Source organism: Syngnathus acus, chromosome 16 (assembly GCF_901709675.1).
Source record: "Syngnathus acus chromosome 16, fSynAcu1.2, whole genome shotgun sequence".
NCBI lineage: Eukaryota > Metazoa > Chordata > Actinopteri > Syngnathiformes > Syngnathidae > Syngnathus > Syngnathus acus.
In genome coordinates, this window is record NC_051101.1 from 873,622 (window position 1) to 887,526 (window position 13,905).

General features: G+C 46.1%; 1 protein-coding gene across 2 annotated transcripts; it reads right to left on the reverse strand.

The window, feature by feature from the left end:
• Positions 1–379: 379 nt before the first annotated feature.
• pbx2 (pre-B-cell leukemia homeobox 2) lies at positions 380–11,062 on the reverse strand. Of its 2 annotated transcripts, XR_005100741.1 has the most exons (9): positions 10,657–11,062; positions 7,831–7,904; positions 7,430–7,677; positions 6,965–7,155; positions 6,756–6,891; positions 3,745–3,886; positions 3,516–3,595; positions 904–1,037; positions 380–859 (listed from the first exon to the last, which is right to left on the reverse strand). XR_005100741.1 is itself a non-coding variant. In XM_037274990.1 (8 exons), the coding sequence occupies exons 1-8, from the start codon at positions 10,911–10,913 to the stop codon at positions 954–956; spliced, it is 1,212 nt and encodes a 403-aa protein (XP_037130885.1). In that variant the 5' UTR covers positions 10,914–11,062; the 3' UTR covers positions 380–953. The 2 variants fall into 2 exon arrangements, 1 of the variants encoding a protein (XP_037130885.1); XM_037274990.1 differs by having other exon boundaries at positions 380–1,037.
• Between the last annotated feature and the right edge of the window lie 2,843 nt (positions 11,063–13,905).

Genomic DNA, 13,905 nt, shown 5'->3' on the forward strand with positions numbered 1-13,905 from the left:
GAAGGCTGTTATACCTGATTTGCAACTCAACCGATGTGTGAAGCGCATGAAGTACCCCCAAGTAGGCAACTCGGGTCTTTGAAGGCTGTTGTCTTGCATGTTTTCTAAGTCAACACGCCTGATTCAAATTATCATGATTATTATCCAGCATCTGCAGACCTTGCATAAACCTGCCTAAACCTGGTCAAGATAAGTACATGCTTCACAATCCCGGGAGCCATGCGCAGCCAACGATTGTGGCTGCACGGTCATGAAGATGGCACCCCCGACCTGTACTCACTCATCGGGCACTGCTTGTACCTCAAGGTCCTCGAGAGCCATGCGGCTCCTCCGTGTTTCACGGCAGACTCAAAGAGACAGCGGAGGAGGTGGCGCCCACTTGTGACTACACAGAGCATTTATTGTAAAAGAGGTAGAGAGGAAACAGGTGCTCCGCTGTACAGAAGAAAAGGACAACATTGATCACGCGTGGCCGTTATCAAAAGAAAATAACAAAAGGCGGGAACACCCCCACCAAAACAAGAGAAACAGAAACATACAAAGTCTTTGGATTTCCTCTATTGCCCTCGTCCGCTCAAGCCCGAGTCCCAAAACGGTGCCAATGTCACAGCGCTGCGTATTCATCTTTTGGTGTGCTTCAAACCAGAAAAATGCGAGCGCATCTCTAATGTGGAGGGGGAAAATGACAACGTACGCTTTTTCAAAGACTCAACTCACACCCTTGCATGCACACAACACAAACGCCCCCCCCCAAAAAAGAAAACAAGCGTGGCCGAGTGACTGGGCAAGTGTGATATCATTCGTTCGGTCTTTGTCTCTCCTCAATCTGGCAAGGGTGGTGGTGGGGCAGTGGTGTGTGCGTGTGTGTGTGTGTGTGTGTGTGTGTGTGTGTGTGTGTGTGTGTGTGTGCACGCGCGCGCATGGTGGTTGTGGTTGGGGGGGTCCAGAGAGGATCAGTCAGAGTTGTCCGACTGGTCGCTGTGGGGTGGCGAGGTGCCCGGTGGGGTGGAGCTTCGAGCCTGCCAGCTGCCGTTGGCCTGGTGATGGCACACAGACAAGTTACCATACTCTGACATTTTTTCATCTTTAGCCAAAATGCAAAAAATGAAAATAGAGTTGACACAAATGTTTGTCTTGTTAGATATAGTCCCAGTTCTTTATCTTTAATGGTCGCTATGCTAACAGTAATTACCAAGAGGCGGCCTTCACAGTTTAACTATTTAATGTATGCCAGACAGATCAATACACAGCTGTGGAGCCTTCTCTGCGAGACTTATACTACTCTGGGTCGCCCTCCTGCAAGGAGGCGACTCTGCCTAGCCTGTGTGATAATGTGTGACCTTGTAGTCTTAACTGAGAGCGACTTCTACGTATGTGCAAAGAGTGTCATAGAGAAGAGAAAGCCAATAAAGCAAGAGCAGTTTTACAGCGATATAGTGGCATAGCTCAAGCTACTTAGCTAATCACATGTGCCAAAGAGACCTACAGTGCCTTGCGAAAGTATTCGACCCCCTTGAACTTTTCAACATTGCCACATTTCAGGCTTCAAAAAAAACATAAAGATATAGAATTTTAATTTTTTGTCAAGAATCAACAAGTGGGACACAATCGTGAAGTGGAACGAAATTTATTGGATAATTTAAACTTTTTTAACAAATAAAAAACTGAAAAGTGGGGCGTGCAATATTATTCGGCCCCCTTGCGCTAATACTTTGTAGCGCCACCTTTTGCTGCAATTAAAGCTGCAAGTCGCTTGGGGTATGTCTCTATCAGTTTTGCACATCGAGAGACTGGAATTCTTGCCCATCCTTCCTTGCAAAACAGCTCGAACTCAGTGAGGTTGGATGGAGAGCGTTTGTGAACAGCAGTCTTCAGCTCTTTCCACAGATTCTCGATTGGATTCAGGTCTGGACTTTGACTTGGCCATTCTAACACCTGGATACGTCTATTTGTGAACCATTCCATTGTAAATTTGGCTTTATGTTTTGGATCATTGTCCTGTTGGAAGATAAATCTCCGTCCCAGTCTCAGGTCTTTTGCAGACTCCAACAGGTTTTCTTCCAGAATGGTCCTGTATTTGGCTCCATCCATCTTCCCATCAATTTTAGCCATCTTCCCTGTCCCTGCTGAAGAAAAGCATGCCCAAACCATGATGCTGCCACCACCATGTTTGACAGTGGGGATGGTGTGTTCAGGGTGATGAGCTGTGTTGCTTTTACGCCAAACATATCGTTTTGCATTGTGGCCAAAAAGTTCGATTTTGGTTTCATCTGACCAGAGCACCTTCTTCCACATGTTTGGTGTGTCTCCCAGGTGGCTTGTGGCAAACTTTAAACGAGACTTTTTATGGATATCTTTGAGAAATGGCTTTCTTCTTGCCACTCTTCCATAAAGGCCAGATTTGTGCAGTGCACGACTGATTGTTGTCCTATGGACAGACTCTCCCACCTCAGCTGTAGTTATCTGCAGTTCATCCAGAGTGATCATGGGCCTCTTGGCTGCATCTCTGATCAGTCTTCTCCTTGTTTGAGATGAAAGTTTGGAGGGACGGCCGGGTCTTGGTAGATTTGCAGTGGTCTGATACTCCTTCCATTTCAATATAATTGCTTGCACAGTGCTCCTTGAGATGTTTAAAGCTTGGGAAATCTTTTTGTATCCAAATCCGGCTTTAAACTTCTCCACAACAGTATCTCGGACCTGCCTGGTGTGTTCCTTTGTCTTCATGGTTCTCTCTGCGCTTTAAACAGAACCCTGAGACTATAAAAGAGCAGGTGCATTTATACGGAGACTTGATTACACACAGGAGCATTCTATTTATCATCATCAGTCATTTAGGACAACATTGGATCATTCAAAGATCCTCACTGAACTTCTGGAGTGAGTTTGCTGCACTGAAAGTAAAGGGGCCGAATAATATTGCACGCACCACTTTTCAGTTTTTTATTTGTTAAAAAAGTTTAAATTATCCAATAAATTCCATTCCACTTCACGATTGTGTCCCACTTGTTGATTCTTGACAAAAAATTTAAATTTTATATCTTTATGTTTGAAGCCTGAAATGTGGCGAAATGTTGAAAAGTTCAAGGGGGCCGAATACTTTCGCAAGACACTGTATTATAACAGTCTGTTTGGTTTGTGGCAACAGAACGTTCCATGATTCAACTTATATTTGTGACTTTACCCCACAAGGTTGCGCCTTACTATGTCACTGAAGACAAGTGCAGGAAACAGGGATGAGAATGGCAAATGTGAAAAAGCACAGAAAAGTAGCGGGGCGGGGGGGAATATATATATATATATATATATATATATATATGCATGCCGGCGGGGGAATGCTCGCGAGTCGCCAAGGCTAACGTTGCCCGGCCAGCTGGCCGGCTGCTCCCCCCCATATATAAAAATATAGTTTCCTGAACGGATTTACACGATTCACGAAAATATTTTCGATGGAAAAAAACACGGAAATCCGCAGATCCGCGGAAAATTCTCATCCCTGAGGAAAGGAGAAGACTTACTTGCACGGCCATCTGGTAGGTGGCGTCCCCGTTGACGGGTGGGACCCCGAGGAACAGGTCAGCGGAGAACGAACCCGAGCCTGAAAGCACACGCGGCAAATGTCAAAGGCTCATGTGGTGGCAGCGGCCCAGTTCTTCTCTGGCGTTCTCTCGTCCAGGGCTCGCAGAAGTGAGCCCCCCTCTGCTGTGACTTGTAGTAGCGCCGTATCGAGCAAAGCGGTGCACCCACCGGTAGAGTTGGGCGTGTGCGGCGAGTCGTCGCCCTGCCGCGCCCCCAAAGCGTTTTTCATGGCGTAGAGGTTGGCCTCCTCCTGGAACTTGCCGATGTTTTTCTTGTAGCGGATGCGCTTGTTGCCGAACCAGTTGGAGACCTGCCGGGAGGAACAAAAGTTGACTAATATTTGTCCCACTCGGTAGGACGGACTCCCGTCGGGAGCCTTCAACGGGCTTCTTGTTTTCCACGCGTGAGAGCAGGGGTCGGGAACCTATGGCTCGCGAGCCAGGTGTGGCTCTTTTGATGGTCGCATCAGGCTCGCAGATTTTGGCTTTTTAGATAAAACATCAAATATTATCACTTGTTTTACCGTTTTTTGCCATGTATAATGCGCAAAATTTAACTAATTTATTGTCCTAAAAGCTGGGGTGCGCATTATACATGGGTACAATTTATTTATTTTTTTTTAATCCGGATATCATACGGAGGCCGCCATTACAGACGCGCTTTCTTCTCTGCTGTTCACTTCAAACACGCTCCATACGAACACAATGCTCTCGTATCAGACGCTTGCTCGATCACCTGCTCGTTTGCTGTCACAATGTACCCTACACAAATCCGAAACATTTCTTCGCTATTGAGTTTGCTAGCGCATGCGCGGTGATACTGACCGGCAGAATAACATCCGGTTGTTCCCAAAGATGATCTTTTTTCTGAAATAATTTTACGTTTACGGACTTAAGTAGGAGTCAAAATTTGGGTGCGTATTATACATGGGTACAGGCTTTTTTCCAGCATCTACATGCCATTTTTAGGGTGCGTATTATACATGGGGGCGCTTTATACATGGAAAAAAACGGTAATCCATCCATCAATTTTGCACTGCTCATGTCCTGTTCTGGGCTGCAGGAACAATTATCCATTATTTTAATTGGATGATAATAGCCTACGTTGGCCGTTGCTGGGTAAACAGGTAAACGCCCCCTTTTGAATCAGTCTGCTCGGTCATTAGCTCAAAGCTAATCCTTCGGTGAAGAAGATGACGAAAAGAAAATAAGATGATGAGTATCGTACATTTCAGGACGAATGGTCTGAAGAATTTGCCTTTGTGGAGAGAACAGGTTCTGCAGTGTGCCGAATTTGCAATGACAAAATTGCATTGATGTAACGGTCGAATGTAAAGTGGCACTTTGACACACGCCATGCTACCTTTGCATCAAAACACCCTGCGGGAGACAGCAGGAAGAAAGCGTGCCAAGAGCTACTGAGCAAGGCACCAGCAGCAACTCCGCGTATGGACTCGGCAAGGTGACACCCATTCCGTTAGTTTTGCTGGATCTTTAGCAAGAGTGAGGAATGGAAAACCCTTCACAGATAGCGAGTATCCTAAAGCATTCATGCTGGATGTAGCCAATGAACTTTTTGATGATCTTCCGAACGAAGATCCCTGGCTTTGAAAGAGTCAACAGACGCAAGTCATTTGTCGCAGTTCAGTGTGACCGCAAGATATGCTGCTGGTGACACACTGCACAAAGAAAGTCTTGCTGTTCTGCCAAAAAGGATCCACAAGTGAAGATTTATTCAAGTCTTTCATGGAGTTCACTCGTGAAAAAAAATCTACCTATGGATAAACTTCTCTCAGTACGTACTGATGGTGCTCCGTGTATGGTGGGGAGAAACAAAGGATTTGTGGCGCCTCTCCGTGAACATGAAGATGGACCCATCCAAAGTTTCCATTGCATTCCACACCAGCAGGTACATTGTGCTCAGATGTGTTACGGGCAGCTTGGCTAAGTGATGTCGCTGGTCATTCGTGTGATCAACTTTATTGTTGCCCGAGCCTTAAATGACTGCCAGTTTAAAACACTGCTGGATGAAGTTGGAAATAACTGTCACGGTCTGCTTTTGCACAGCAATGTGCGTTGGTTGTCAAGAGGTCAGGTGCTCAGCCGTTTTGCAGCATGCCTGAACGAAATCCGGACTTTCCTTGAAATGAAAGGCATCAAGCATCCTGAGCTAGCAAAAACTGAGTGGCTCGTGGATATGACAGAACATCTGAACCAGCTCAACGTGAAAATGCAAGACATTGGCAAGACAGTGTTATCCCTTTTGAAAAGAAGCTGGAGCTCTTTATCGTGGATCTTGAAACAGGTCGTTTACGACATTTTGAAAAACTGAGACAATTTAAAGATGCATGCACAGCAAGTAACCCCACAAAACTTTGATCTCCACCAGCTAGCTGGTTTAATATCCAGTCTCCTACAGTCATTCAAAGCACACTTTGGAGGACTTAGTGAGCACACTCATCTTTTTAAGTTAGTCACCCATTCAAACGAGTGTTCACTGAACACAGACTGAGTTACATTCCTGATGTCTCCCTCAGAAGTGGTTGACCTGAAGGCCTCAGACATGTGGGTGAATAAGTTTAAATCACTGAATGAAGATTTGGAAAGAATCGCACGACAGAATGCGGAGTTGGCGAGCAGGCACATGTGGACAGAAATGGAAAAAACCTTAACGCGAAGACCAGCTGTTTATCAAAACTTGGAACGCGCTTCCTGTCACATACAACACTATGTATTCATGTGAGCAGTCCTTTCAAATCCAACTTGAGTCCAACTTACGATCACGTTTAACGCCTGCATGAAGCTTAACCTCACCAAGTACCAACCAGACTACAAAGTCATCAGCAAATCCATGCACCACCAGAAGTCGCATTAATGGTGAGTATATCACAACATCATTTAAAAGAATAAAATCAGAGGCTTATTGTACTCACATTTGGTTGAATACAGTCTTAAAATATATTATATGGCTCACTGAAATAAATTTCCAAATATTTTGCTTTTATGGCTCTCTGAGTCAAAAAGGTTCCCGACCCCTGTGTTAGAGGCTTCTATGTCGGCGCTTGAATTGATGTGTCAAAGACCAAAACGCTTCGGCGGCGGCGAGGGCGAACGATTGCCGGTTGTCGGTGCGGCACCTACCCCGACCCCCTCAAAGGGAGCCCGGATGGGCACACGCACCTGAGAGACGGTGATCCCACACTGTTTGGCGAGTTCTTCTTTGGCTTCTTCGCTGGGGTACGGGTTGGACAGGTGTGAGTAGAAGTACTCGTTCAGCACCTCGGTGGCCTGCTTGCTGAAGTTACGCCTCTTGCGCCTGGCGGTACAGCAAAAGGGCGGGCGGGGGAGGGGTGAGCTCGGCTCAGTGCTTGTCGGCGGGGAAAGCTCACCTGGCGTCCAGAAAGCGCGACCTGAGGATCATGACGGCCTCGCAGGTGCTCTGCTTGAGCTGCGTCTGGATGGAGCTGAACTTGCGGTGGATGATGCTGACCATGCGCTCAATCTCACGTGGCGTGACGGGGCGCGTGCGTGACTGCTCCCGCAGAAGGTTCATCACGTGGGTGGTGAACTCTGTGCACGCCTGCGCCCGCCACAAACGTTCACACGCAAACATGAGTCCCTTGCGGGGTGAGCCACGAGAAGACATTTTGCTGTTGCAATAAGGCTGAGGGTCAACATTTTGGCGTCATCGTTTGCTCGTTAGTCCGTCTCCGTGTGCGGTCCATTATTTGGACAGATTAGCCACCCAGTTAAAATGTGGCCGCAATGTTGACGCTTCAACATTTTGTGGGTCTCCAGAAAAAGCCCGGCCAAATGAAATGTTTGATTCTCTTTTGGCGAGGTTGCCGGCCCACCTGCTCGTATTTCTCCAGCTCTGTGTGATAGATGCCGCGAATCTGGCCCAGCTTGCTCTTGTAGTCCGAGTGCTCCAGGGAGCTGTCGGGCGACATGCCGCCCGAGCCTGTGGCCGCTGACACGGCGGCGGCCACCGCCCCACCGCCCTTCTCGGGCCCAGCCACGCCCTCGGCCAGCAGCATGTTGTCCAGACGCACCAGCTGGGGATCCTGGGGATCCTCCTCCTGGCTGTTCCTCACAGACAGGCCTGTGGACAAAAGATTGCCAACATAGCCTGAAAGAACCGTCTGTTTGTCCAACTGTTGCCTCGTTTAAAAGCGGACGTTACAAAAGTCGTGCAGCTTACGGATGACGAAAGACCTCAAGAGCGCGCAAGCACGACAACAGAATTTGTGTGTACCTGTCTTTTCTTTAATCTCGCACAGCACACTGAACAAGGCGGGCTTCATTCTGTGACAGTTGAGCGCATGTTTCCTGGGAAGACAACAACAAAGGCACACGGCGCTTAGCACCAAACTAACAAAACAGGAAAAAGTGCATTGTTATTGAGCAAAGACTTTGCAGAGAGCACCATAGGGCAAAGTTAGAGAAGAACGCTTGCAACTGCGGCTTGACCTGCTGAATATTGATTTCCATTAACGGAGGAACGGGCATACGTATCACGGAAAATCCACTTCTTTTGCTTTTATAGTCATTTTATTGTGCACTTGGAGTCTCCAAGGTTGTAGATAAGTGTAATCTATCCCTTCAGGTGTTGTAGAGGTACTTTTATGACCTGTTTGGGGGCTATTTTTTACTCCGTTCAGTTTTCTCCATTTTCTATTACGTATTTTTATCTACTACGTCACATCCTTTGGGGCGGGACTACCAAACAAGGTGGGTGTGGCCAAACAGTTTTGCAAATCTGCCATCTTTATTACTTGGAGAGACCAAACAACTCCAGGATGCCGAAGTGGAGAGATCAAAATGTTCCGTTGTTGGATGCACAATCCACACAAATCATTGCACGTCCCCCAACATTAGAACCTCAAAGGAGTGCCTGGACAAATTTCATTTTTCAGGCAGTGTTCCCACATCTGTGGGCAAAGTCCTGCTTGTTCAAGGACGAATGTTTCAGAAATCTTTTGTCAGTATAGAGAAGGATTCGCTGAAAGACTTTGTTTCGTTGATGGTTCAGTTCCTTCAATCTATGGAACTGACGGACACAGTAAAGCAGTAAGCTTGAGATGACACAAAAATAATAAACTGTATTTCACTTTAATAATATTGTGCGTCTTTCAACTCGTATTCATAGCTTTAGTGTCAGGCTTTCTGCTGATTTTAGAGCTGTGCGCTCTATGGGTTTACTTTTGTGGGTGTATTTTGAGTAGTTGTATCAGAATAATTGCATCGAAGGTGCTGTATTATTCTTGGGGAACACAATAATGTCTTAAATGCATTCATTTGCTTCTCGCTAACGCTAGCATTAGCTGACTTCGTAGCTTGACAAGATGTGTTCATAAATATTGTGATGGGATTTATTTTGTTACGTGTTATGTATGTATGGACAAGTCTTCAGCCATTGACATATTTTAATCAATCAAAAAGTTTGCGGCGCAAGTAAACGCTTCCTCGGCTAAACTACAAACATGTCGACCGAGAAAGGGAGGCGCACATCTTGTGGCTTGGAGGGTGTGAAGTATCTCATTTGCATTTAAAGAGACCGCACCAATACGGCTTGCTCGGAACAAGTAGAAAAGCGGGACCTGTGATGGTATCAATACGAGGAATTCAGACAAAAGCATCGCTGTTCCACTTTATACAGACCACAACTGAATGAATAAAACGTAAAACAGTAGAATTTATTACCGTGATACGCGGGCTTTAAAGAAAACCTCCTTCTTTAAATGAAGTAATGTGTAAGTGTTACTTTGGCAAGGTAGCTGTGGAAACTATGAAAGAAGCAAGTTAGCATGATCAGATAGCTTAGCGGTAAGAACACGGGCACCGAGAGCCGGTGGCCTACTAAGCAGGCTAAAGCTGCCGTCAAGTCCTCCGGTAAATAAGTAAAATACCAAAAACCAACGTCAAAAATGCACATGAACACCAACTCACATCATAATTTCCAATGGAAAGCAGGAAAAAATGTTTTTATACATGAACTGCCGAGATGAGAAACGTTGACCTTTCAACATGGCGGTGAATGGAAAATGTTGCATTGTTAAACGTTCTTTACTGTTAGTTGGTTAATTTGTGGCCTCCATGGTGCTGTGGCATACACAATTGTAATAACATCACCATTGTTGCCGTGTTTAAAAACACCATTATTATTTAGTTTTAAAAGCAGACGCTCACAGTCAGTTGAGGATAACGTTGATGCCTCCCGTATAGGAAGGTACTACTGTGTGGTCTGTGCTCGTATGCAATTTTCTCCTCTTCCTGCAGTAGCAAATGAATTGAGAGGTCCAATACTGTTTTACCCAAGTAGCAGGTAACGGTAAACTCGGGGTCTGCCATGTTCCCCTTATCTACGACAACAAAAGCACTTGAACACAATGTACTCGTAATTTCCACTTCACAAGTACAAGTGGAAAGGTTCATCTTTCCTATACCACGTGAAGGCAACGTAAGAGCTCGCTGAATGCCCACGGAAATGGCAAATAAGTCGTTAAGCGTTGGCAGCGCGCAAACGGGACGCCACAACCGGACGAGCTCGAGCTGGGCACCTCGCGAAATGTTGAAACAAGTTTTTCAACAACAACAACAACAACAACAACAAAAGGTGCTGCTGCCATTAGTTGCGAGCTCAGCGCTAACATGGACGCTCACGGCCAGGACGATCGGTCAACACGAGCGACTCGAACGGGCTAACGACGAGCCCCTGGGCGCTCGCGTGGGCTCACCTCAACCAATGTTGCCGCCCAAAAAGATGTCGTTGAGCAAATTTAATGCAGCTTGGCGACCGCCCTTTGCGTTCGTGGCATTGGCTTGTTAGCCAACCCTAGCATAGCCAGCTAACAATGGCTACCTTCCAGGCTAGCTCGAGTCAAGACAACCATCAATCCCAAAAAGCTACACATGATGACATTCCTATTTCGTTCATAGTAATACATTCACGTTATGACGTTTGACTTGCTAGCTAGGAGAGAGCGGCGAGAAATGATGAAAGGCTACAAAAACCAAGCAGTATGTAAGTTGCGTAAACTTTATCCAAAATCAAGTTCCAAATCCCCAAATGTTGACAGACTTTGCCTGCGCCTCGTCCAGACTTTGGTCGGTGATGGTCATGATCTGTTGCAGGATGTCTCCGATGTCCTGGCGTATTTCGTGTCCGTTCTCGGCGCCGTTCTCCAGGCCCGACGGAGGCTCGTCGGCGGGGTGGTGTTGCGCTTGCGATGGAGGCGGGGCTCGGTGGGCCATCCCGGGGTGGCCGCTCATGGCGAGGCCCCGGCCGTTGGAGGCCCCGTTGGCCGTCAGAGGCTGCTGCGGCTGCTGCTGCAACATCTCGTCGAGCGACGCGCAGTGGCGGCGGCTACGACTGCTGCTGCTGCCCGACGATTGAGACTGAACTGAGCGCACCAGCGCCACCACTCCCCCAGCGCACACCAGGCGGCCGCCGGCCGGGAGGCTTAGCGGCCGGGACGCCCCCTCGCGGCAGCTGCGGGGACCTCCACGAGTTGACTGTCTCCATCGAAAATAAAGCACCGTCGATGTCAATCGTTTACTCTGACATTTATGAATTATAGCATTCCAATGAAAACCCTCCAAAGTGAAAAAAAAATGTAAGATATTTATTTTCTTTGTAGATGTCAAATCCAAATCACCGTGAAGTGTGACAGACAGTATCCGCTTGCATGGAGCATGTCTCCCAAAGCAAGTGAACAATAGAAGAATCAAGATAGGGTACTGATAGCGGTTTACTATTGTTGGATTTGGTCCACAATTTGGGAAGCGCCTCACAGCAAAAGACAAAGCCAATCATCTGTTATCCAATTTACTCACTGCGTGTTCATTTTCTTCTTCAGTGTTAGGAAGACTGAGACACCGAAACAAAATTAGACTTCACCAGGTTGGTTGAGTTCAATCACAATTCTTGTTAAGAAAACTCTGTCTTCAGGAAAGATACAATAGCGCTGGGCCTTTCGTGCGACAATGCTCAAGAGCAGAAAGATTCCATTCAGAAAAGGTAACGTTCAAGGTTCTTTGGTCAGCTTATATTCAGTTGCACACGCCAGTGTGGGCCGAGTTTGATGGGTGATGAGTCAGGGGGTGTGGCAAGTTCGCAGGAGATTTTGATTCCATGGGAGTGGGTGCTGGTTCGGTGAGAGCTGGTTCTGTGGGGGTGGGCGCTGATTATGGGCGATTCGATGTGTGTGGGGGCTGTTGGTTTCCTTCCCGTCTTTCGGCCTTGGCGATCACCTTTGGCCGGGTTCTTGGCGTTCTTCCTTCTGGCGTTCTCCCTCTGGCACCTCTGCTGGTTTTATCTCCAAGTGACCTTCCTGTAAACATTTTCCTCTATTCTTGCACATACATTGTCGCACCTCGTCCATTCATCATCCTTCCACTTTTGTCATTTTGTACGGACTTATGTTTTGTGTGACATCATCAATTCGTTAATGTTCCCTGACTATGCAAAGTTCTTACTCACCACTTACCAGGCATTTGTTTGTTTGTTCTTTTGACACTCCATGTATTTGCTAACTTTGTCTCATTCTTAATTTAATCATGCTTCCAACCATATCTTTTCATTGTTGGTCAAAATATTTTCCTTCTGTCCAGAACATTCAATAGCCAATGATGTTAGGATGAGGCAATCAGAGATCACAAAGAAAAACATAGCGAGGACTTGTGATCTCGCCAGAAAGATGAGTCGGCATCGAGTATTTGTCTCTGGCACCCTGCCTGGGAGAGGCACTGATGAGAGGTTTAGTAGATTAGTCTCCCTTAATCGATGGATGCCTGGGTTCTGTAAAAAGCAGGGACTGTATTTTATAGATAACTGGTCCTCCTTCTGGGGCCGCCCTGACCTGCTGAGGAAGGATGGCCTTCATCCTAACCGTGAAGGCGCCTTCACTCTTTCTAGGACAGGGGTGTCCAAACTTTTTGCAAGGAGGGCCAGATTTAATAAAGTGAAGGGGCCCGGGGGCCAATAGTTTTTTCAGACATGTTTTAACTACAAAGATTTCATGCAAATACACACTGTTATAAAACAAATTTCCTTGTCACAATTGTCTTTATTTTTCAAATGACAAAATAACCAAATAGAAGCCATTCAGGCAGATGTGAACAACTCTAAAAACACAAATTCTGCCTTTCATTCATATCTGAAGAGTCAGATAAGATTGAACAAACTGTTTGAAATACCTTACATTTACATGAGTTTAAAATTATTTTTGCCTCATGAACATTTTAAACAGGAGTTATAAGTAATGCAAATTTGTCTGTTATTATTAAAACTTAAAACAAGTGAGTTTTGCTCTTGTCATTTACAATATCTTTCAGAAAGTAATAGTTTGTGTCATGTCTACAGGTTTATAACATCAACAGTATTAATATGGCCACTTCGTAATATTTAATATTAAGTAATATTTAATTTTTATTTAATTTTGACTCAGCCCCGCGTGAAGAATCGCTGTTGTGATGCCATTTCAGCTTGGAGCTGCTTCACTTTATCAGCGCGGTTACTCCCTGTTAGCTTGTCGTATGTGTCAGCATGTTTAGTCTACTAGTGTCTCTTTAGGTTGAAATCCTTAAACAAGGCAACCGTCTCTTTAGAAATTAGACAAACACAATTGCCTTGATTTTCAGCGAAGAAGTATTGTAATTCCCATTTCTCTTGAAAGCGACGGCCCTCAATGTCAACTGTCCTCGTTTTCTTTGCAGTCGCCATGGCAGAAATGGGCGGCGAGGGGTGGTGCTGCCACCCTTTGGTAAAAGGAGGAATTACAGGTTCAAGTTTCTTTTTTTTTAAATTTTCAGTTTGACAGTGCAGGCGGTCCATAAATAATACATTATAAGACCGAAGCTGCGGGCCATATGAAATCTGATCGGGGGCCGGATTTGGCCCGCGGGCCGGACTTTGGACATAGCTGTTCTAGGAATATAGATTACTGTTTGAGCTACTCATGACAGGTCACTTTAGAGGAGGCCGGGGCACAGGTGATTAGACCACCTGTTAGGATGGGTTTGGAGTCTGTTAAGTTAAAGTTAACTAGCGCTAGGCTAGACTTCCAGCATGCACATAGCTCCTTGTGTAGACTAGAGCGTCACAGTTTGAATAGTGCTACAGTACACGTGAACACACTTTCTACTGGGGTAGTAGACAAATCCAATCACTCCACCCCGACCGGTAGCGCTGATGAAACGGTGCCTGTTTCAGATAATTGTACATGTGTAACAAATATTTACTATCAAATTCCCACGGTCGTATCGTCCCACCGCGCTAATAAACATTTGAGAGGTGATGTCAGGCCTAGAGAACACAATCTTACTCGCA